The sequence below is a fragment of the Chrysemys picta genome, chromosome 3, assembly GCF_011386835.1.
Source record: "Chrysemys picta bellii isolate R12L10 chromosome 3, ASM1138683v2, whole genome shotgun sequence".
In the NCBI taxonomy this organism is placed as follows: domain Eukaryota; kingdom Metazoa; phylum Chordata; order Testudines; family Emydidae; genus Chrysemys; species Chrysemys picta.
Window position 1 is genome coordinate 33,333,132 of NC_088793.1, and position 18,638 is coordinate 33,351,769.

The 18,638-nt window shown below is 46.4% G+C and overlaps 1 protein-coding gene across 7 annotated transcripts in view; it reads right to left on the minus strand.

Moving 5' to 3' along the window:
- Nucleotides 1-3,963: 3,963 nt before the first annotated feature.
- The window catches only part of GRHL1 (grainyhead like transcription factor 1), a 75,254-nt gene continuing 60,579 nt past the window's right edge, over nucleotides 3,964-18,638 (minus strand). For 5 of the 7 annotated variants that reach the window (XM_024100553.3, XM_024100551.3, XM_024100552.3 and 2 more), the window contains exons 14-16: nucleotides 14,159-14,244; nucleotides 9,177-9,241; nucleotides 3,964-6,297 (exon numbers count right to left, since the gene is read on the minus strand). In XM_024100553.3, coding sequence (XP_023956321.1) covers nucleotides 6,183-6,297; nucleotides 9,177-9,241; nucleotides 14,159-14,244 — 266 coding nt within the window. In that variant the 3' untranslated portion in view covers nucleotides 3,964-6,182. Of the gene's footprint in view, nucleotides 6,298-8,625; nucleotides 8,675-9,176; nucleotides 9,242-14,158; nucleotides 14,245-18,638 lie in introns of all 7 variants that reach the window. The other 2 variants (XM_065587716.1, XM_024100550.3) reach the window with 1 other exon arrangement.

An 18,638-nucleotide genomic window follows, 5' to 3' on the forward strand; every position in this document is an offset into this window, starting at 1 on the left:
GGTTTGGCAGCAGTGGGAACGGGGTGAGCACGTGGGGGAAGGGATTAAAAGAAAGAGAGAGAGAGAGAGAGAGAGAGAGAGAGAAGTGAGGTTGGGGGATGGGGGAAGAGGAGCCTGTGGTGGAGCAGAGGCCAAAGGCAGAGGGAGATTTAAACTCAGGGAGACACAGAGAGCAGACAGGCTGCAAGTTTAAACAGCAGAGAGACAATTATACAGAACACAGTAAAATCTTATCTATGATTTAATTTAACCAAAACTACACAAATTAGCAAGTAACAAAACACAATGCAACAATTCTTTAAGCCTAACTTACAGAGTACAATGCAATTTCCTAAACCTAACTTAACCACAGCTATGCAAAATGAAATTACAATGTATCTAGACTAAAAGCTAAATCTAACCTAATGGGTGCACCTTATACCAAGGGTAGTTCCAGAGGGCAGACTGGTGTGTGCCCAGGATACAGCTGCAAGGGGGGGGGGGGGAGGGGGATTAACTAGTGGTGGCTGCAGCAGTGGGGTGGCTGCAAGCTGGCAGCCCAGGATACAGTCCAGGAAGGCACAGACTAGCAGCAGCACAGGCTTATTTCCAGCAGCAAAGGCGCTGCGGAGCAAGAAACAGATTACAGATACAGACCAAGGAGTTAGCTTGGGTCTGCCTGCTGGGGAAAGAAAGCCAGCAGGTAAAACAAGGGGAGTGTGCAAGAGGTTTTTCCTTACCAATCCCCAAAGCAGCAGTAGGAACAGCAGTTTCAGCATCAGAGGACACAGAGAGGGCTCGATTCGCTTACAATAATCAGGAGATCTCCAGGCACAAATTCATTGTTCGTGGGAGGGGAGTTTAAAAACGGGGGTACGCTCAAAAACAAACAAGAGCGGGGATCGGGCCCCCCAAAGACCCCTAGCTGATCAGACCAGGTGGCAAAGCAAGGACCTTCTCCGGGGGTCTGATCAGAAAATGTCTGTTTTTAAGGGCAAATTCAGGCAGTTTCCCGCCAGTAACTTTGATTGGTTCCCCTTAATCCAGGGGCGGAGAGAAGGCAAGGAAACTGCAGGTAGGCACAGGACATGCCTGCACAAGTTCTGAGTCACAGGTATGACTCGTATGCTCAGCTATGTGGCCACTTTAGGTCTCGCATACCTGGGCAGAGCCCCCTACACCGAGCCGGGTCCGAACAAAGCAACTAGACAAAGGAGCGAAAAGCCCCCACCTCCCTGAGCAGAGCAATGGCTCCAGTCAGTCTGCACAAGCCATTTCCATGAACAGGGCCAGGCTGTGACTTTGGTTAGTTCCATGGCCGGGGGGCGGCCACACAGCACAAACAGAACAGCAGGGGGACAGCTGTAACAGACAAAGCTCACCTCTCGGAGAGGTAACTCAGAGCCTGCTGTAGGCGGACTGGTTGAAAAGTACATGTTCTGAATCTCTAGGAGGTGATTTACCTTCACATCAGCTCCATCAGGCCTCTCCTTTGCACATAAGAGGATTAGCCCCACAACCAAACTTTTTTTCCCCATTAGCCAGAGAGTGTGAATAAACTGCCAGACTGACATCTTTGGAGAATGAAATGACAAAAAGAGCACAGGCAATAGCAGTGCCAGCTTTTCCACAACAATCTCACAAGAGCTGCTTTGTTAACAGTTCCAACTGTGGTTGGTTGGTTGGTTTGGGTTTTTTTAAAATGGGTCCTGAGATCAAACCCATTTCATGAAGCCCAATGCCAGACGTGGTAAGTTTTGGACACCACCACCTTAGGCTGAATTTGATCTAGCCGCCCTAGATGAAAGGCTCTGCATCCACTAAACTGCTCAGTTCCCCCATCCATAGGAGTTGCAGTCTTCACAGACTGGGCATATCACTGCAGGCAGTGGCACTCTGCCACTGAGGGCTGGCCTGCACTGGAACCAATGCAAATTGCCTCAACCCTGGTGCATGCAGGGTTTCATGACTCCGCATCTCCCAACATGCTTGTGTGTAAACGTACACACACACACACACACACACACTCAGTAGGGTTTTACTATGCCCAGAATGCAGCAGGTCAGGGCCAGGGATGCTGATCTGCTGGCCCTTAAGCAGGGCCGGCTCAGGCTTTTTTGCCGCCCCAAGCAGCGAAGGAAAAACACAAAAAACAAACCAACCTGTGCCACTTCATTCCTCGGCAGCGGGTCCTTTGGTCCGAGAGGGACTGAGGGACCCGCCGCCGAAGACCCAGACGTGCCGCCCCTTCCCATTGGCCGCCCCAAGCACCTGCTTTGTTCGCTGGTGTCTGGAGCCGGCCCTGCCCTTAAGGGGGGAGGGATACAAGTGATACAGACACTGCTATAGCGGAGACATTCTGCCAGCTATGCTGCTCCTCCCCAATGGGAGCCCTGTGTGCCCAGGAGCCTCTTTTCCACTAGGAGACGTGCTGAGTTCCAATTCTGCTAAGGCTGTGCTTAGCCTAGTAGCCATGGGAAAGAGGGGTCCTGGCTGTAAAAAAGTAAAATGTCTTCCAAACAAGTAAACAGGTTCCAGAGAAAAGTCAGCTGCCTCCCCAAGAGCTACTGCAGCACCAGCAGCATTCCAGCTTCTCTCAAAGCTGCTGTTTGTAGATTAAAAAAATTAGTAATTTTGCAAGGCCCACCCACTACTACACAGAGAAACAGGAGCATTCTTTACAAATAGCCTTCACTGCAGGAGCACTGGGAGGAAACACACACAGCAAGGTAATTCTGAATCCACAGTTGCAGACAAGAGCTGGAGACACTGCTGGAGTCCAATAGAAGGAGAGGCGCATTTGGAGGAGTGGCAGTGGGTTCTAGAGCCTTTTGCCTGTGCGCTCACCTTGTCTGAAACAAGCACTGAGCAGGTTTGTATTGACCACAGCAGATTGTGATAGGAGCTTGGTGCTCACTAGGGACAGGTCAGGTGCTCATGTCACAAAAGCCAAATCCCCCCCACCGGCACCTTCATTAGTAGAATCAGCCGAGTCACTATAGGCGGAGAAGTGTGGCAGGTCAAGGTGGGGGAGCTTGTGCTGCCATCCCCCCTACTGTACCTCTTCTGTGGCTAAGCAGAGATCTTCACGCTCCAGACCAGTCTGGCACTTTTCACTAGCACTAAAATAAATCAAATAAACCCCACCACCCTGCAAAAAAACCCTTGAGTTTAATTCCCCGCCTGGACAAGATAAGGAAGGATCCACTCATTCAGCTACTTACCTGTAGTTCTACACTGGCTTCTGTCAGCTCCCTTAGGAAAGCCCATGGTACCCAGTTCCAGCTAAAAGCAGGGAGAGGCGGATCCCTTGAGAACTGGCATGACGGGTGATGCCCAGTGTTCCATTCAGGGCTACTGAATGGACAGAATTACGTTTGCAGAGGTACCAAACTGTAAACAATGAGCCGACTGTGTTTACCGATGGGCAATCAGGCTATGCAAATTGATGCTTATGATGCAGCAGCTCTTCCCATTTTTTTTTTTTAAAGTACATATTGCCTTCGGGGACAGGCTGAGAGTTTAGAAAATGCTTTCTATAGGACAAGAGGTTCTACTGAGAGAAACATCTTCTGAACGGTTTTTAAACCTCTCAATCAATTAAAGAACTAGAATACTAGCGACAGCAGAACTCCACAGTCATTAGATTAGAAGAACAATGGGTAAAATCCTGACTCTATTGAAACCAATGGGAGTTTTGCCGTTAATTTCAGTGGAGCCACCCAATGATCCTTTACCTTAATAACTGTCAAAATATGCATGCGTACGCGCACACACTCTCTCAAGTGATCTGTTTGGCTTGAAACCAATTAATATTAACACAGTTTTGGTGTTTGCTATGAGGAGATAAAAACAAAGCAAAGGATGTCTCTGTTGGTTGATATCTGTAAGGGAAATGAGGCGGCAAGGTTTTTTGTTTGTTTGTTTCGTTTTAAAATTGCAGAAGGGAGGCTAAAGTTTGTTAATTACATGAGAGAGTCGGAATTAGAAATGGACATATAAAATTTAATAGCTTTGGTTTAAAATGCATCTTCAATTATACAATTAAAAAAACAGTACGCAAGACCAAAAACTCCAGTTTGATAAAGCATACAACGTTGCTATTATTATAAGACCCGTTTCCCAGAGTATTTTATAGTGGAAAACAATCCCTAATTTAAGTCACATACTTCATTAAGGTAACAGTAATAAGAAATAACATTCATATCAAGTCTACATCTACAAATGATCTAAATCTACTTCCCTAGCCCTAGACGGATTCTGTAATAAAACTTCCACTTCCAATACAAATGAATATAAATTTGTATTTCTATGTGAGTGTACAAGAATTCCCTTGCCACGGTAACATTTCCCCCCTGAATTCATAAATGGAAAGCCCAAATTGCAGTAAATTCAGAGAAACTTGGAGTACAGCAGACTTCGGGTTTTTTTCTTAAAACCAGGATGTGCTCAGGAGAGATTACACGTTGGGTGCAGTCTCATCAATATGCCCACGGCATTACAGGCATGTTTCTCTTTCAGGGTTCAGTCCTACAGGCTGTCTGCAGTCTGCAAAAGCACTGAGCACTCAATGTTTGCTGAACACCTGTACAGAGATTTTCACACAGCATGGAATATGGAGCGCTCAGTAGGTCAGCAGATCTCTGTCCCTGCACAAATTGATCACTGAGGAGTAATGGAGGGGAAGCAGGCCTGGTGTGGGAAGACAGGGGAATAGTCAGAGTAAAGGCTATGACAATGCATAGCAGCAATTTTAAATATTTTTTAATATTAAATATTAAAATATTTAACAGTGTTTCAGTCACAGGCAGCCACTGCTCAGTTTCTCTTCTCACAGATACAGGCTTGATGCTTCACGATGAACACTGAGCATGGTCTGCTTGCCAGCCTGCAGGACCCACTCCCCCTACACCTTCTTGGATTGCAAGCATTGTGCTACATGGCCCTACTGGTGGTTTGGGCCTTAATCTCTCAATCCTTATCTATTCACCTGCAGGATCAAGTTTGCAGAATCATAGGGACTGCCAGACTGGATCAGCGTAGTGGCCCATCTAGTCCAATATCTTGTCTCTGACAGTAGCCAGCACCAGATTCAGGAGGTGGTGTGAGAAAGCCTGGAGCAGGCAGCTACAGAATAGCTGGCCATAGGGAAAACTTCTTCATAAACCCAAGAGGTTGGCTTATTCCCCAGAAGCACAAGCCCACAGCTCCTCTTAGGTTCAAGACTGAGAATACACAATCTCACTACAGGTACAGAATAGGAGTAACAGCCATTGTAGAACTTTATTTGGTAGTGTACAATACAAGCCTAACCCACCACACCTCACTGTACAGAGGGGTCTGCTGTATAGTAGGCATCATTCCTTCTGCTTAGGAAAATCCTCTTTAAACAAGTCATCTCTGTGCGTGCTATGAATATACAACGTGCGCTCAGGTTTGGCGCATACTAGGTTTTTAAATAACTGTTTGCCTGTATATAGTATCCTTTTAGGGAGGCTTCATTGCATATATTCACTGTATATACATGAACACCATATTTTTATATATATATTATATATGACTCATATGTACACATTTACAAACCTTCAAAAATATATTGCACTTATATACAATACAGCTTCATGTCAAATGAGTTCACACGGTAACTTAGGTAAGTTCTTCATGAGCAAGGCAGTTTTACATTCCCCAAACTATTATACAAGTGATTTCAGCAACATGCCCTGTTCAGCAGTAAACATTCTTGAGTCTAGTCTCCCACATCCACCTGCAGCTCCCATTAGCATGAATGGGAGCTGTGCAGCTGCATCTAGCAGAGAGCAGTCCAATAAGACATCATTAGCTGATAGGCTCACATGAATATTTAATAGATAAATAGAAGTTAGAATATCACCACTATTTCAAGGCTTCTCTCCCCATCCCCATTTGCTAATGTTTTGTACATAAATATTATTTAATTCCTGATATCTATGTTCATTCATTTCAAGTGCACTGAGTTAATGAGCATTGTTTTGTCCTTTCGGAAGAACAGAAACGTGACTGTATCGACTTTGCTAAACAAACACTGCTCCGATCCCTGGAAGAACTCAACCCACTGGGTTTCTTCTAGAGAAAGTGATTCGTGTTTTACCCAGAAGACTAAATTACAGAAAAATGTTCATCTGAGACCTTCATTTAAAATCCACAGAGATTTGATGGCTTTGGTTTTAGATCTCAGTGAGCGTGAGTTTGTAAGATCCTCCAGCCTCTTCAATCTGTAGTTGGAAGGTGTCTTCATTCGAATAGTGCTTCACAATATTGTCGTCCATGTTGATCAGGATTCTAGGAAGTAAGGCTGGTAAGTATTACAGCGTAAAGTGCAGAAGTTACCAGAAATGCATTAAGTATTGCTAATTTAAAGCTAAGAACACCTCTGGACTGCCCAGAAATAACTTGGGATCTCTGCTACCCCTCTGTGACCCTTCATCTCCTATTATGGTTTAACTCAATGGTTCTCAACCAGGGGTACATGTACCCCTGGGGGTATGCAGAGGTCTTCCAGGGGCTACATCAACTCATCTACATATTTGCCTAGTTTTACAACAGGCTACAGAAAAAGCACTAGCGAAGTCAGTACAAACTAAAATTTCATACAGACAATGGCTTGTTTATACTGCTCTATATACTATACACTGAAATGTAAGTACAATATTTATATTCCTGTTGATTTATTTTATAATTATATGGTAAAAATGAGAACATAAGCAATTTTTCAGTAACAGTGTGGCTATGACACGATTGTATTTTTATGTCTGATTTTGTAAGCAAATAGTTTTTAAGTGAGGTGAAACTTGGGGTATGGAAGACAAATCAGACTCCTGAATGGGGTACAGTAGTCTGGAAAGGTTGAGAACCACTGGTTTAACTGATCTAATCTGCTTCAAAAGTTGCTGCTGTGACTTCAAGCCACACTTACAAACCATTGTCCACAATTTGAAAGAGCTGCAAGGGAGGGAGAATGATTTCGAAAATGACAAACAGAGCTGGGAGAGAGTCACACACACAAGCCTGGTTGTGACACTCACCTGAATGCAAGACACCGACAGAGCATGGTCTTGGACCTGGTTCTCCTGATTCCACTTTGTATGAATAATTAAATATTCACTGGTGCAGGGACTTGGACCGGGGTCTCACATCCCAGGTGAATGCCCTAAGCACTGGGCCAGAGAGTCAGTCTCTCGCTTGCTGTCCCAATGAATGTTTATTTATTTATACAAAACGTGGAACAACTCCAACAGGAGAGACAGAGACAGACCCCATCCCAGAATAGCCTGGTGGATAAGGCACTCACCTGGGATGCAGTTAGGGTGACCAGATGTCCCAATTTGATAGGGACAGTCCCAATTTTGGGGTCTTTTTCTTATATAGGCTCCTATTACCCCTCATCCCCGTCCCAATTTTTCACACTTGCTGTCTGGTCACCCTAGATGCAGTAGACCCAGGTACAAGCCCCTGCTCTGAATCAGGATGCTGGAGGCATCCCAGGCAAGTGCCATTACCACTGGGCTTTGGTTATTCTGGGGTGTGGCCTCTATTTTTGCAGAAAATATCAAAAGGTCAGAGGTTTGTCCCACAGCACAACAGGAAATTTTTTGAAATCTTGAAGGTTTTCATGGGCTGGGAAAACCTTTTTCAACACAGCTCTCCTGACCCACAATCTTTGTGAAGCTAAATCAGTTTCAAGACACATGGACACTTCACAAAGCTCTGAACTGGTTCAGCTGGACACCTAACAAATATAGTGAGAAGGTGGGTGAGGCACTATCTTTTATTGGAGCAACTTCTGTTTGTGCAGCTCAAAAGCTTGTCTGCCTCACCGAGATCCTCCTCATGTCTGGGAAAGACAGAGGGTATGTCTACACAGCAACTAGACACCCATGGCTGGCCCATGTCAGCCGACTCGGGCTTGTAAGGCTGTTTCACTGATATGTGGACATCTGGGTTTGGGCTGGAGCACAGACTCTAGGACCCTGCGGGCCCAGGCCCGAGCCCAGATGTCTATATAGCAGTGAAACAGCCCCAAAGCCTGAGCCCGCGAGCCCACGTCAACTGGCACAAGCCAGCGTGGGTTTTTCTTTGCTGTGTAGACATATCCAGAGTGTCACAGCTAAATACAAGGAGGAACAGGCTGTTTAGCATAAGAAGCGAACACACATTTCAAGGGACCATTCAAGGTGAAAATGGCCAGTTAAACACAGCTACAACCTAACAATTACGGATGGGACAACAAAAGACAACAGGGATGGCAGTTCAATTGCTGCAATCTGGACAGATCAGACCACTTCCTCTTTTCCTGAAGTGGTCTCTATGGATACAGGTGCCTGCCTAAATCGAATTGCCTTTGGTTAGCAAAGCACACTTTCAATTCACAGCTTTCCCAGGCAGTCCTGCTTTAGTCCTTTGACTCACACGAGGACAGCTCTTTACAGCACATTCCAAAGGCATGCAACATTTAAGGATTGAAGATTGTGTCTAGTTCTGGTGTCCACAATTCAAAAAAGATGATAAATAATTGGAGAGGGTTCAGAGAAGAGCCATGCGAATGATTAGAGGGGTGGAAAACATGCCTTAACCTTACAGTGAAAGACTCAAGGAGCTCAATATATTTACCTTAACAAAGAGAAAGATAAGGAGTGAGTTGATTACAGTCTGTAAATACCTACATAGGGAACAGAAATTTGATAATAGAGGGCTCTTCAATCTAGCAGACAGAGGTATAAACAAGATCCAATGGCTGGAAGCCGAAACTAGACAAATTCAGACTAGAAATAAAGTGCAGGGTTTTTTTGGTTTTGTTTTAAACAAACAAAGTGAGGGAATTAAAGGCAGTGATGAATTCTCCATCAATAGCAATTTTTAAATCAAGATTGGTGTTTTCCTAAAAAAGATATGCTCTAGTTCAAACAGGAATTAACTCAGGGAAATCCTGTGGTCTGTGTTATGCATGAGGTCGGACTAGATGATCAAACTGGTCCCTACTGGTCTTGTAATCCATCTGTGAATTTTGGAACAGATTTAGCATCTGTGTTGTGTATGAAGGGAGCACGTGTGCATGCAGGGGGTTTATAATGTGTATTTCTTTTCCTAAAGGCCGGACAATAACACAAGCTATCACCCTGTCTTTGGAAAGCTGCGGTAGATGCTACTCAAGACATACTCACCCTTTTTTACATTTCTTGAAGATTTTTCCAATTTTATCAAAAGGAACATCATACTTGTCCGATATCTAGAACATAAAAAGAAAACACAGTCCCTAAATCAGGGAGACTGTAGGCCACTTTGTATTTCACTTTTACTCAGATGCATGATACAATGATGTAAATCAAACAAAACCCCTGCCTTGCAAGATTGACACTGACATTCCTAAAAAATAATCCAATCGACAGGACATGCCAATTTTTAATTATTATTTCCAGTTTACCAGTGGATTAATTACTAGGACAGGAATGCAATCCGTTTCAATGCTTAATTTTCTTATTTTCACTTTGAAGTTCCTGGCCAAATTTTTCAAACGTCCATATTTAAACAACTAAATAAAAGCGTTCTCATGACTGAGCAAACCCTCTGATTTCAATAAACAACTGAATCATGTTTTAACCACGACTGCTGCTATCAGGTGGTAACTGGGTTCCACGCATGGTGGCTTTATGTATGGCAGAGCAGGCCTTAAAGAAAACGGGCATCGCTCACCAAGGATCTTCGTTTTCCGTGATTAAAAAAAGAAATACAATTATCCGATAAAACCCCTCATTTTTCTGCAAGTAAAATGAAATGCTGAACTTTAGTTTCCTAGCCACAATATAGATAGGTATCAGTTGAACACAATGTTTTATTGATATATTTAAACTTGTAAAATGCTGGAATGATCCAGTCACAGTGCATTGTTTCTTGCCTGTTGTCAATGGCCCTGCTGTTTCAGCCTCATTTTCGTTTTTCTGTTTATGTTTAGCGCTTCCCATGTGTTCTACAATTGTCTGCCTTTGAATGTAATCTACAGCCTGGCTGCCAACAGTACAGCATATCACCATCAATGTGAAATTTGTCCTTGCCACACTCAGTGACACGGTCTTTAGGGGTGATTTTTAAAGTTTTCGGCATCTTTTCATAACTTTAATTACTCACATCTGGAGGCTGAAGTGAAATTTGAGATGCCTTAAAACACCAACTCCTGTACTCCATTATGTAACCTGTGACATTTCACTCCATATTCTTTATGAAAATGGACTTATGATATGAATATGACATAACTGAGTGAGTCTTTTAAGATATCATTGGAAAGCTTATAATTTACTGAATGGGATTATCCAATTTGTATACCTGTATCATTTCTGTATCTGAAATTAAGAATATTGACTATGTATCTGTATTTCAACTATGCTACTTTGGGTGACGCCCACTGCTAACACTTCAGGTATAACAATAGAAAAAGCCAGACAGGGCGGATGGCCCATCAGCGAGGACAATGGCCTGTGCAAAGGCTTGGCCTTCCTGCGGACACTCCATACTGCCACTGACTCATGGACGCTGTGATCCTACAGAGTCAGGTGGTCTTGTCACCTGATACTAAACATTACCTGGAACTTCTTGTAACTTTCCACTGGAAGGGAATGGGTGTGTGTCAAATTTGGGAAACAGGATTCCCGCCTTATGTAAATCCTATTTAAGGGTGGGGAGGAAGGCAAACGAGACTCCTCCTCTCCATGGCCTGTCTGCCCAAGAAACAAACACTGCTAAAGCCATGTGAAGGGAAGGCAAGTGGGGAGTCCAGGCTGGACCCTTGTCTCAGGCTGGAAAGAAATACAACTGGAACTCTGAACCACAGAAACTTTGCATCCTGCCTAAAATAACACTTAGGGTAAGAAATTACATTTCGTAACTGGTTTCTCAAGTATACTGAGCTTAGCTTGCATATTTTGCTTTATTTGGTCAGTAATCTGCTTTGTTCTGTCTGTTATATTATTTAAAATTTACCTTTTGTAGTTAATAAAATTTGTTTTGTTTATTATTAAACCCAGTTTTTGTCATTTCTAACGGGGGGGCAAGGAGTCGTGCACATCACTCTTCACACTGAGGAAGAGGGCAAATTTTATGAGCTTGCACTGTACAAATATTTCTCTACAGTACAAGACAGTAGTATTTTGGGTTTGTCTCCCAAAAGGGGTGGGCACGTGAGTGCTAGGGGAGCCCTCTCACACAGAGCAGACTTCAGTCTGACTGCAGCGGGGGGGGGGGGGGGGGGGGGGGGTGAGGGGGTGCTGCAAGAGGCCGGAGAGCTTAATTCAGCAAAGCAGTAAGAGGGAACCCCCAGGCTAATTGAGCAGGGGGAGACTCAGTTAAACCCCAGCACATCAAGGGGCATCCCAGAAGAGGGGTCCAATCCGTCACAAACTGCTCCCCGTATATAGAGGTTATTAGAGTATGTCTAGCTATGTAAATTTAAAGTGCATTCAAAAAAAAAAAATCAACCAAAAGAGGGGGAGGTTTTGCGCATTGAATAGGTGACACTGGTACTTTCAGTAAAATGTAGTTACTAATTATGTACGTTTTTATTTTTTTACAAAATGTAGAAACTAAAGATTCTCTATAAAAATAGCAAATTCCGCATTTTTCCATGTCAAATGGATTTCTAGGATCCCTGTTGATCACACTTCAGCCCTCTCTGCACTCAAGAGAACACACTGGTAGTTGAATTGGATTTTACATACCTTTTGCACAAACTCTCCCAATTTCAGGAGCTACTTTACAGCCCACAGTGGAAGCCAGTGTTGCTCTTTGTCAGTGCCAGAGAAAGGGATTGGGCACCCCAACCAGGTCTACTACTGAAGTTACACTATGTGATTTCAGAGTGGTGGGGGTGGTCTAGAAGAGGGGAAGTATAAATGGAGAAACTCCTGGGGAGAGGGCAGGACATGCTAGCCCCCACCTCCCAGAAGCGATGAGGCGAGGAACTCACATGCTATAAGGAAAGAAGATGACTGCAAATATCCAACAATAAACTGGCAAAATGAGCTCAGTATAAAAACAGCAGTCACCTCTAAGTGTTTTATTACATACACCACCATAAAACCCATAACAAAGTGGTTGCTATTGTTCTACATCCAATTTTCTTTGGCAAGCTGCTTTATCTACAGTTTTGTTTTTGTTCTAATCTCACACTGATAGCAAATATCCATCTTGCATTAAGCAGTAACGGGGGATTCCCTGATTTAGACCTGTTCTAGTGCAGACATTCTGCTTGCTCCTACATCCGGGTCTGAGTAGAACATGCTACAATTGGGTCGATAAACTCCTCTTCTTCCCTCTTTAACCCCAAAGATTAGATGCAACAGCCATGATGGAATCTCAGATTAGGGAATGGATTTTGGATCCCAAGGCTAAGGCTAATAAGGTGATATAAAAGTGACAACACTCAAACCCTTCAACTTTAACAAGGCACCGGTTGGACAAAGACCAAACAAGCAAAATCAAATGACCAAGAGTTTCAATGTTGTAAATTCAACAGGCACTCCCCAAAGTAGCCTCTACACTTTCCCTGGGCTGCACCCCAGCAGGCAATTGGAGGAGTGGGTGATATTTTGCAGTCTAAGGGCTTGTCGACACTGCACCACAATGCAGACTATGGGGGTGTAAATTGCAAAGTGCACCAACATTTCATGCACTAACTGCCCCGCGTGGATGCTGCTGGTGCAAACTAAAAAGGTATCTAGCTCGTATTAACGTAGTCCTGTTTGAAACTAGAGACCTTTTTAGTTTGTACCAGCAGCCTCCACTCAGAGCAGTTAGAGCACAAACTTTTGGTGTGTTCTGCAATTCACACCCCAGTAATCTACATTGTGGCACAGCACAGACAGCTTTAAAAAATCACACTGTTGTAGCCAGTAGCAAGAGCTACAGTTAAGGGTGCACAGCAGTTTCCATTCCAACCTCCCTGTTTTCACACGCTCCCAACTTCCTGAAATATTCACTTTTTTAATTTACATTTTCCAGGCTTGGTCTCAGACTTAAGAAGAATTTTATTTCTGAGTGCATGTGGGCATGTCTATATAAAGTTAAAGCAAAATCCCTTCAGCCATTTTTTATTATGGATAATAAAAAAAACACCCAACACTTTTCCCATTGCAAAAACAGATATTTTGCTCTAACCCTTGTTCAAAAACACCTTCAAATTTAGCATTAAAATAGTCCCTGGGAATGAGGATCCGATTTGCTAGGCTTGGAGGGAAAACAGAAAGTAATGAGAGACTGACAAAAATAGAAGTCATTTGAACATGCTCCAGAAACTGTTCCAGCAACTAATTAAAATGTTACCCCCAACTATGAAAAACAGTCACAAAGTAGGACCCTGCGGATTAGTTTTGATACCAATGGAAAAATCTGAAAAAGCTTCTTCTGCAGCTCGGTGAAGAGAGGATCTGCATGAAAAACAAACCTAGGAGTGTATATTTTCCAATGTGACTAGTGATTTTGGGGGTCTCAAGATTTTGGACATCGAGTCTGAGACACCTAAAAGGTACCTGGTGTTCACAGAGTGCTGAGCAGCACCCACTCTTCAAAAATCAAACCCCTTTAAGAGGTCTCCAAGTTGGACACCCAAAAATGGAGGCTCCCAAAAATCACTAGTTACATTAAAATTTAAGCTACATCCACTTTCTTATGTGGAGATTATTCAAACGCTGAATTCTCAAGTATAGAAAAATAGATCGCAGGCAAACGTGTTTAATATTTCTAGAATCCAGCTATTCTTGACTGAGATCACTACTTAGAATGTATCAGGAACTACCACTAAGCTCGCTGGAGCCCACCGCAGACTTAGCTGCTCCCCTGATGAGCTAAGGCCACCCCAGCACCAATGAAGGATGCCAGGAAGGAACTCTTTTGCTTGCTCTATTTTTCAAAGTCAGCTTTAAGTAGAAGCTGAGGAGTTAACTGCAGTGTTCTCCCCTTTACTCAAAGGTCACTTAGGTGGAGAACCAGCACCTACTTTTTAACTGGAAGCAACAGAAATATTTAGATGACAAACTGCGGCTATGATTCAAGCTCAGTCATACGCTAAGTATTTAGGATCTAACACTAGGGAACCAGGTGGCATGCTCATAGTTTCACAGATCGGACACAAGGTTTTATGAACTGCCCTGATACTTACAGCTTCCATTAGACCTTTCAGAGATGGTGTCTTCAGCATAAGTGCATCGAAGACTTCTTCCGACTCCTTTCGGACATACAGCAACACTGAATGCAAATCAGAGAGAGTGCTTTAATATATATTTGTTCTTGAGGACGAGGCATAAGTGAGTGTTGTGAAAGCACAGAGTAACACACATTAAAATAATGCAGCAAGGATATAGTTAAATCTATCTCGAGCAATCATGATTACTGTCGCCCTGTCCCAGCAAATTTTGAGAAGGACCTGGTGGACCAGTGGGATAGGAGGGAAGGCATACTTCAGCCCCTCACCCTACAGTATTAGGAACACGTCGGCAATCAAGCCCAGACTGTCGTTTTGGAATGAGCAGAACTGAGGGCATTGTGTGTTGCTCTTGGTGGCGAAGAGGTCTACTTGGGGATAACCCTACCTTTGGAAGACTGACTGTATGATGTCCGATCTGATTGACTAATCGTGCACATGGTATGACCTGCTGAGGCGATCCGCCAGCCTGTTCTATACCCCTGGAAGATAGGACGCTTCCAGCTGAACGGATCTGACTATACAGAAGTCCCAGAGGAGAAGAGCCTCATGGCAGAGGGGTGAGGACCAAGCTCCGCCCCGTTTGTTTATGTAGAACATGGCAGTGGTGTTGTCTGTCAGGATTGTCACGCTGTGACCTTGCAAAGTGGCATGAAAGATTTGGCAGGCCAGACGAACCGCCCTGAGCTTCTTCAGGTTGATATGGAGAGGCATCTCGTCCCTTGACCACAAGCCTTGTGTCCTCAGATCCCCAAAGTGTGTGCCCCAGCCCAGATCTGATGCACCTGTTACTAATGTCAGAGAAGGTTGGGGCTTGGCGAAGGGGACCCCTGCACAGACCACTGGTCAGTCCAGCCACCAACGCAGGGATTCTTGTACCTGCCCCAGGACCGTCACCACAAGGTCCAGGGGGTCTCGGGATGGGTGGTAAGACAGTGTGAGCCACGCTTGTATGGGCCTGAGTCTCTGTTGGGCATGCTTGACCACATATATGCATGCTGCCATATGCCCTATTAGCTGCAGGCAACACCTGTCTGTCGTGGTGGGATATGGAAGCATTGTTTTGACAATCTCTATCTCTATGGCTTGGAACCTGGGCTCTGGAAGGCTTGCTTTTGCCTGTACCGAGTCTAGCACTGCCCCTATGAACTCTATCCTTTGCGTAGGTATGAGTGACAATTTGGGTACATTGAGGAGGAGTCCCAGTCTATGAAAGGTGTCCATGACCATTATCACGTGGGACTGGACCTCGTCCTTGGAACAACCTGTCAGTAGCCAGTCGTCGAGGTACGGGTACACTCAGACTTGCCTTTTCCGCAGGAAGGCCACCGCCACCGCCATGCATTTCGTGAACACTCGGGAGTGTGGACAGGCCGAACGGGAGAACCGTGAACTGGTAGCGATGTTGTTTTTTGACAAAGCGGAGAAAGCGGCAGTGTGCCGGATGGATGGGGATATGGAACTGGACGTCCTTTATGTCGAGGGCAGCGTACCAATCTCCCAGATCCAGGGACGGGATTATAGTGCTTAAGGAGACGATGTGGAATTGGAGTTGGACCATAAATTTGTTGAGTCTGTGAAGGTCTAAAATGGGTCAGAGAGCCCCCTTTGCAGGGATTAGAAAGTAATGGGAATAAAGCCCCTTTCCCCTTAGCTCCTGTGGAACCTCCTCCACCGCCCCTATCTCGAGGAGTGAACGGACCTCCTGCATAAGGAGTTGCTCATGAGAGGGGTCCCTGAAGAGGGACAGGAAGGTGGGTGGGAGGGAAGGAGAACTGGAGGGAGTATCCCACCTGTACTGTGCATAGGACCCAGAGGTCCGATGTTATACGGAACCACGCACGGTAGAAGTGGGATAGCCAGTTTAAAAACCGAGGGGATGGATCCGGGTACTGGGTTGGTACACTGTCCTCGAGCATGCCTTTAAAACCCTTGCTTGTTTCCGGGCTGGGGTTTGTTCTGGCCTTGGTTAGGCGTGTTATTCTGCTGTCTACACCTGTTCTTTCTGCCCTGCCTGCGATACGGCTCCTGCCTGGGGCAGGGTTGATACTGCCTCTGCTGCGGAGGCTGACTCCTAAAAGGGATTTCTCTGGGTTGTCGGCATATGCATCCCTAGCGACTTCAAGTTGGCCCTAGAGTCTTTAAGGCCGTGCAGCCTGGAGTCTGTTTGCTCCGAGAAAAGGCCCCGAGCCCTCAAATGGGAGGTCTTGGAGGATGTTCTGGACCTCCGGAGGGAGGCCCTACACCTGTAGCCACGCTGTGTGTCGCATGACTACCCCCGAGGCAATGGTTCTGGCCACAGAGTCAGCTGAAATCGAGGAAGGCTTGTAGCAAAGTCTTAGCCACCGCCTTTCCTTCCTCGATTAACGCAGCAAACTCCGAGTGCGAGTCCTGGGGCAGGCGATCCTTAAACTTGGACATGGCCATCCAAGAGTTAAAGTTAGGTCTATTAAGGATCTCCTGCTGGTTGGCGGTACGTAGTTGGAGGCCCCCGGATGAGTAGACCTTTCTACCGAAGAGGTCCAGACGCTTGGCCTCCTTGGCCGTTAGGGCAGAGGCTTGTTGGCCCTGTCATTCCTTCTCACGGACTGCTGAAACGATTAGGGAGCAGGGAGTCATATGGCAGAACAGGAACTTGTGGCCCTTGGAAGGGGCGAAGTATTTCCTTTCTACTTCCCTAGCCGTCAGCATGAGAGAGGCCGGGGTTTGCCATATAGTGTTGTAATTTGTCTGTATGGTCTTTATGAGAGGGAGCACTACTCTGGAGGGACCCTTGGGAGCCAGGATGTCCACCATCGGATCCTCCTGCTCAAATTTTTCTTCTGACTGGAGACCCATATTGAGGGCAATCCTGCGGAACAGCTCCTGGTGAGTCCTGTGGTCGATTGGTGGTGGTCCTGAGACTGATGTACCTGCCACCGCCTCATCTGGGGAAGAGGAGGATGTGAGTTGCTGCTGGTTGCCCTCATCTAGACCCTCCTGTGGGTCCCCATACGCCTGGGTCACCTCAGGGCCTGAACAGGGCTGATGCCTCTCGAGGTGTTGTAGTGCTTGGTACCGCCGTGGGCAGTGGGTCTGCCATCATCAGTTGCTTTTGGGGATCTGAGGGCAGCCTGGAGAGAGTAGCCTCCCTTGCCATTGATGTGTACGTGTGTGGTGATCTGGAATGGCATCGCATGGAATGCCCGGACCTGGAGGCTCTGGAGATGGTGCCCTGTTGCTGATGGTAGGCCCATGGGGTCCAGAAGGGCCACTGACTCAGAGGTGGCCACTGTGGCTGCCATGCTGAGTGTGACTCTCTGCTGGCCACGGTTCGATGCTTGCTATAGCTGGAGCGACCGGAGTTGGCCTCGGAGCCGGAGGATGCCGACGGAGAGGACCAGGGCAGTGCTGAACGTTGAGTGGCTGTAAGGTGCCGTGAGGTGCGGGATGGGGAGTGGTGCCTGGCTGACCGGGACCGCGCACAGTACCGGGAGTCTCGGGACCAGTGCCTCTCACTCGGTGCTGGTGCTGGGCAAGCGATGGAGTCGTGGACCGGCGTGTAGTCGCCACGGGTACCGCTGGTAGGTTCGCCTCCGGTGCTGTAACCTCGCGCTGGGTCGCAGGTGCCGGGGAGTAGAGGGACGCCGAGCTTGAATGGGAATGGTGCCATGAGCAGTGCCAAGATGGTGACCTCGAGCAGCGCACCATTGCTGGCTTCCCTCTGGAGGGCACCCTCTTAGGCGGTGCCGGAGGGTTCTTCCTGCATGGGAGGGGATTTGGCGTCAACAACTCAATGAGGTCTTTCGCTGCCTCGAAAGTGTCGGGCATAGAGGGGTGTTCCAGGACCTCCTCTAGACATTCATCGCATTGAACTCGCTGGGTAACGGACTCAGGCTCGCAACCTGTCTTTGTGTGCCGGGAGCCTCTCTGAGCACCTGGGCAGCTCTTTGGGGAGAATGCCCTCTTTCCCCTTTCTTGTGACGCTTACTCGGTGCTGGAAAGGTCGACCGGGTGTTGAGGTTGGTCGTCCCCCCTTGGGGCTGGCGATTTACGGTGCCTGGGGGTGCCGGGTCCCACACGGATGCCGGGGCACTTCGCACCAAGGAAGCCGGGCCCGGTTCCGGTCGGTCAGGGGCCAGCGGTTGTAACGTGGCTTCCATGAGCAACTGCTTTAGGCGAAAGTCTCTTTCTTTCTTAGTGCGCGGTTTGAAGGCCTTGCAGATTTTGCAGCGCTCTGCCCGATGAGCCTCTCCCAGACACTGGAGACAGGAGTCGTGGGAGTCACTGTTAGGCATAGACCTGCGGCACGTGGCGCAAGCTTTGAAACCCTGGGCTTGTGGCATGCCCCGCAACCCCAGGCTGGTGCCGGAACTAGCTTCCAGACACCTGAATACAATGGTATTTAACTAACTGATAACTATCTAAGAACAACTCTAACTAGAAGACTGAAAGGCTA